Here is a 6,437-nt window from a genome sequence, read left to right as displayed (position 1 = left end):
GGAGTGTCTTGCTGAAAATAAAAACACTGCACAAGTAACTTTCTTTTCAGCACTAATATCAACAACAGATAGCAACAACAGTTAACATAACTACTCAAATAGAGGCAAACGTAATCAGGTAACTAAAGCTTTAATTAAACTTAATTAAATGCTTTGAGTCTTTGGAGACTGCAGTCCTTTGTCATCCAAAGTTCAGTGTCTGGACCATGTCACACTTGGGTGAGAAGGGTTTTCCTTTTTGATGTGGTAATAAAACAAAGAATAAGGTCAGTTGCCACGGAAACGTGTGTGGGGGACCAGTTTTGATAGGCTGTTCAGGGAGATGCCAATGGCTGGCTCGTGTCCCTTTGTCAGTTTAACAGTCAGGCCCCGCGTTATCAGCTTCGGAATCAAAAAGGTGCCAGTTTTATGGTCGGGATAGCACTTAGAGAAAGCAACTTTGACCCCTCCCCTTCTTCTCTGGGGAGGAGAAAGGAATTTAGGGTAGCTCCAAATTTGTATGTAAAATGCACAAATGTAAAATGCACAAATCCACACCGTTGTTCACTACAATAGTCACCGGAGGTTTGTTGCGATCAGTAGCGTTGATCGCGTTTTTATGGTCATCTAGCTTAAAATCCATGTCGGATGACTAAAATCCTTAACCCACATAAAACTTAAGTTAAAAACTTAAGTTAAATAAAAAGGATATAAAAAATTTAACGAAAAAGAGTGAATTAAAACTGGATAAGAGTTTGGTTTAAGACGGAGTGGCTACAGACGCCAACGCATGCGCAGAGTGCAGATTATGTCAGCAATTACATCAGCGATCTTGTGACAAGATGATGCTACCTTCACTAAGGTAGAACTGCGAAAAGCCGGACTGAAAACAAGATGTCAAACATGAACTGGACATAAAATACAGATCAAATAAAGCAGATAAGCAGACTAGATAACTGAATAACACAAGCAAACTCCACAACAAGACACAGAACAGGCAGGACCAGAACAACTGAGTGACACAACAGGGTTCCTTACCAGCACAGACAAAGACAAGCATGCAGAGACAGAAACCGCAGACTACAGCAGAGCAATACTAATCAAAACTACAAAACAGGCAGAGGTAACTAACTAAGACTGTGCAGACAGGCAGAATCATGAAATGATGGTTAGACTTTCAAAATAAAATTAGTTGTCAATGTTGTAAAACAGCATGTGGTCAATGTTGTGAAACTTTGCAGTTTGGTGCCAGTCTAGGCACCAAAACTACTTGATTAGGTTAAGAGATCCCGGTTTGGCTTAAAATAACTCTGTTACATGACGTTACATAAGTTTACTTAATTAAGTTACATATTACGTAACATCACTGAAAGGAATCAACGTTGACTTTTTGTTATTTAAAGTATTCCTTTGAGCGATGAACAATCTCGCCAAAAGGCTTCTCCTAGTGTGTTGAACTATAGAGGTAAAGGGTGCCATGTTTTGGCACCAGACGCCGAAAGACATGACAAAGCGTAGCTATTTGACACTGTGAATAAGTTGGGTGTTGTTGGGTGTCAAAGTTGTGGTGACACTAAAGTGCAGACGTGAGTCTGATATTATGCTGATCCACACAGAATCTTAATGCTAAAGTTTATTTTCTTCTTCAGTGGTTTAGTTTGAGAGCAAAGTTGAGCTCCACCTTTAAAATCATATATTTTATTAATATCTAATATAACCTAATATAAAATTAATTTGGGAGGCATTGGAGAGCATGCTACACGCGTGTTCAAGGACTGGCCAACTGACCAAGGTAGTAAAACTTCTGCTTACATCATAGGCTCCCGAATTAGTCTGCTCTGTTACTACTGTTGCAGCTGTAAAATGGTAGATATATTCTTTAAGACTTCACAACCCCTGCAGAATGAATTGTTTCACTATCAGAATTTGATTTATAACATTTGGAGAGTCACACAATTTTGATTATTTTAACCCCACTCAAATTAGCATAGGGCAAAACCAGTACTGATAATAATACATTTTATTTATAGGCGCCTTTCTGAACACTCAAGGTCACCTCACAAAACATAATATAACAGTACAGCAAAATTTGATAAAATTAACATCTGTAATTGCAGTGCATAAAATCAGGGTACAAAACAACTGGAAACAAAGATTGAGAGACTGATCATGTGGAATATACCTGTTTAAAAATATGTGTTTTCAGGCGGGATTTTAAAATGGAAAGTGAGTCAATGTCTGGTGGAAGAGAGTTCCAAAAATGAGGGGCAGAGCGACTGAAGGCTCTGAACCCCATGGTGGTCAAACGAGCAGGAGGTACAGTGTGGTGAATAGAAGAAGATGCCCTAAAAGTACAGGTGGTGGTGTTAATGTGAAGGAGGTCAGTGAGGTACTGAGGAGCGAGGTTATGAATGGGCTTGATGGTCGGGGGCAGATTCTTGAAATCAATGCGGTATTTAACTGGAAGCCAATGAAGCTGCTGAAGGACAGGAGTAATATGATGAATAGAAGGTTTTCTGGTGATGATCCGGGCAGCAGAGTTCTGAACCAGTTGAATTTTATGTATGGATTTGGGAGGAAGAACAACAAGAAGAGAATTACAAAAATCAATGAGGGATGTGACCAGTGTGTGAACTAGAATGACTGTGCTAATGGGTGAGAGAGACTGTTGGAGGCGATTAATGTTACCTAAATGGAAGTATGCAGACCGAGTGATATTATTAATGTGAGCTTGAAATAAATGTGTGCTGTCAAGGATCACACCCAGACTCTTGACCTAAGGGGAGGAGGAAACTGTGAAGTTGTCAATGGTAAGAGAAAATCAGATTTAGTCAAAGTGGATTTGGTGCCAATGAGGAGAACCTCGGTTTTCTGTCACTGTCACTGTTAAGTTTGAGGAAGTTGCAAGAGAACCAGGATTTGATTTCCGTTAGGCAATCAGAGAGGGAGGTGGATGGGAGAGACGTGGTAGGTTTGGTGGACAGTTAGAACAGTGTGTCATCCGCATAGCAGTGGAAATGGATGTTAAATTAACCAAAGATATGGGCAAGAGAAAGCAGATAGATGATGAACAGAAGGGGCCCCAGGACAGAGCCCTGGGGAACACCAGTAGCAACAGGGGATAGCTCTGATTTGAAATGTTTGAGCTGGATGAACAAAGTGCGGCCAGTAGTAGCAGTCTCTGGTATGCATGCCCTTTGCTTAGCCTGTCAAGACGTCCTGTCCTGACTAAAGCAACAAATAGAACAAAGAACACAAAATCTTTTAAATAAAGACAGGTTAGGGCATTACTATTGTATTAATTTTTTGGACATCTTTTGTTTTTAGTGAGTAAGAAGTAGTGTTGTTTTTTTCTATGAAAGATAATAAAATAAATAATCTACAGTATGTAGTGTTATTTAAAACATGACAAAAATGTGATAAACATTTAGTGATCTTTTTTTGTAGATTAGGGTTGCAATGAACGTATGTAATTACATAAATCCCCCTTTAATGCTTATACTGACTCAATAGTTTAAGATGCTTTGATTTTATAACTTTCATTTCAAGCAGGAACATTGTGTTCTAAAGTTACATAATTTATTCTTTTTTTAGATTGAGTTCCTGCAGTTTGTCAGAGATCAGCTGTGCTGTCCAACCCCTCCCATCTGAGAGAGCTGGACCTGAGTGACAACAACCTCCAGGATTCAGGAGTGAAGCTTCTGTCTGCTGAACTGGAGAGTCCACATTGTAGACTTGAGACTCTAAGGTCAGTTCCTGGACTGTCTCACCCCATTTACATTAGGTCAATCAAAATGGGATCTGTATCCATTATGCAGATATTAAATTATCGAATCTTGCCTTTGCATTTACACCTGGTATTTTTAATGTATTCTCATTATCCTCATTAAGAGTGTCTTTTTACTATTGATGAGCTTGCAACCCTGTTTCAAAAACAGTTAAAGTACACAGTCAAGCTGTGTAAAATGTAAATAGAAACAAAATGTGACGATGGCTGTAGAAGGCTGACATTATGATGATCCACAATAACACTATGACAAAGTCACTCTACTTATTTTAGGTAAAAGCTCATTGAGGACATATTAATGTTGAGCTATATACATCGATCAGCCATGACATTATGACCACCTGCCTAATATTGAATAGGACCCTTTTGCCACCAAAACAACCCTGACCCGTCGAGACATGGACTCCAGAAGACCTCTGAAGGTGTGCTGTGGTATCTGGCACTAAGACATTAGCAGCAGATCCTTTAAGTCCTATAAGTTGTATGTTTTGGCCTCCATGGATCCGTCTCATTTGTCCAGCACATCCCACAGATGCTCGATTGTTTTGAGATCTGGGGAATTTGGAGACCAAGTCAACACCTTGAACTCGTTTTTTTGCTTTGTGGCAGGATGCAGTATCCTGCTGAAAGAGGCCACTGCCATCAGGAAATCACGTTTCCATGAAAGGGTGTACATGGACTGCAACTGCAGACAGAGAATCATTTTAAAAACATGCAGTCTGGAGAAGGCACCCTTTGAACCTGAAACAGCTGGAGCAGTTTGCATATTAGGATTGGGCTGATTTTGTGGAACGACAATTCAAAAGCAATGTCTGATTTCATCAGTTAATTTCCTGTAAAAAAAAAAATTATTATTACTTTTGTCAGTTTCAAGTTATTTCAGGGATCATTGTGGGCTTTTCGTTCTAAAATGGAAGGGTACCAACAATTTTGTCCATGCCTGTATATATGTATTTGGCTGATGAAGAACTGAGGTGGAGGTGGTGGAATGGGAGTGGCAGGATCTGGAATTGAAAGAGAGTGTCACTAAATGCTGGACTGCTCAAGAACGGCAACTAAGGGGGTAGAAAGGGAATTAAATGCACACTCTACTCATTTTAGAGAAAAGCTCATGGATTAGGATGTTGCGCTACACATATAAAATATGAAAACATCTGATTGGATTATAAATAAATACAATACTTCATATATATAATTTATTCTTTATTTAGATTGAGTGAATGCAGTTTGTCAGAGATCAGCTGTGCTTCTCTGGCTTTGGCTCTGAAGTCCAACCCCTCCCATCTGAGAGAGCTGGACCTGAGTGGAAACAGCCTGAAGGATTCAGATGTGAAGCTAATGTGCAATGTTCTAGAGAGTCCACACTGTAGACTGGAGACTCTGAGGTCAGACATCATTTTTTTCTACTGTGTTGAGATTAATATGTTATCAAAGTTGTAGTGACACTAAATTGCAGACATAAGGCTAATCTTATACTGATCCACACTGATTATCTTAATGCTAAAGTGTATTTTTATTTACTTCTTCAGTGACTTAGTCCATTGACTGTGGTAGAGCAATGATGAGCTACACATACAAAACCTGAACACATCTGATTGGATTAGAAATGGATTTTTATCTCAATCATTTATTCTTTATTCAGATTGAATCTCTGCAGTTTGTCAGAGATCAGCTGTGTTTCTCTGGCCTCAGCTCTGAAGTCCAACCCCTCCCATCTGAGAGAGCTAGACCTGAGTGACAACAAGCTGCAGTATTTAGGAGTGAGGCTGCTGTCTGCTGGACTGGAGGGTCCACACTGTAGACTGCAGACGCTGAGGTCAGTTCACTTATTATTGTAGATCTTATATATTCAAGTAACAATCTAATTTATGTTCATACATCAATTACATCCATAAAGTTACGTAGTGTACCTACTACTTATGATTAATAAAGTTATGAATATTCAGAAATATAAATTCATAAAAACTTGTTGGGGCACCACCTGAAACTGCAATTTGCCTAAGGCCTTCAGGAAACCTTATGGTTACTTACTTATGGTTTTAATAATTTTACAATTATTTACTAGTGATCAGTTACTTAGGAATTGCTTAATCATTTTAAATCAATTTTAATCAATCAGTCAATCTCATATCATAGTTGTGACTCCTCCATACAGTGACTTGGAGTTAAACAATACACACACACGGTTCCTGTGATTAAGGTGAAATTTATTAGCTAACTAAATTCAATTCAATTCAATTCAATTTTATTTATATAGCGCCAAATCACAACAACAGTTATCTCACAGCGCTTTTCATAAAAGAGCAGGTCTAGACCGTACTCTGTGATGATATTTACAGAAGCCCAACAGTTCCCACCAAGAGCAGCACTAGGAGACAGAGGCAAGGAAAAACTTCCTTTTAAGAGGCAGAAACCTCGAGCAGAACCATGGCTCAGGGTGGGCGGCCATCTGCCTCGACCGGTTGGGGTGAAGGAGAGAGAGAGGGGAGGGAGGCAGCCTACACAATATACACACAGAGGTACAGACAGTGAAGGTGATGTTGCTATAGACTAAATGAAAAATGGTACAGATATTTATAGTAGTGTTAATGATAACAATCGTAATGTTAATGATTATAATAACAATAATAACAATAAGACTAGCAACAATAGTCGTTGCAGCAGAGGGTGT

The 6,437-nt window shown here is 39.1% G+C and overlaps 1 protein-coding gene across 1 annotated transcript in view; it reads left to right on the top strand.

The window, feature by feature from the left end:
• The first annotated feature begins 3,577 nt into the window (after nucleotides 1-3,577).
• LOC123968562 (ribonuclease inhibitor-like) overlaps nucleotides 3,578-6,437 on the top strand; it is a 5,820-nt gene continuing 2,960 nt past the window's right edge. The window contains exons 1-2 of the mRNA XM_046045406.1: nucleotides 3,578-3,727; nucleotides 4,978-5,151. Of these exons, the coding sequence (XP_045901362.1) occupies nucleotides 5,105-5,151 (47 nt within the window). The 5' untranslated portion in view covers nucleotides 3,578-3,727; nucleotides 4,978-5,104. The remainder of the gene's footprint in view (nucleotides 3,728-4,977; nucleotides 5,152-6,437) is intronic.

Source organism: Micropterus dolomieu, linkage group LG01, assembly GCF_021292245.1.
Source record: "Micropterus dolomieu isolate WLL.071019.BEF.003 ecotype Adirondacks linkage group LG01, ASM2129224v1, whole genome shotgun sequence".
NCBI classification, from domain to species: domain Eukaryota; kingdom Metazoa; phylum Chordata; class Actinopteri; order Centrarchiformes; family Centrarchidae; genus Micropterus; species Micropterus dolomieu.
Note: the sequence above shows the minus strand (reverse complement) of the source record. Positions and strands in the feature narration are given on the sequence as shown.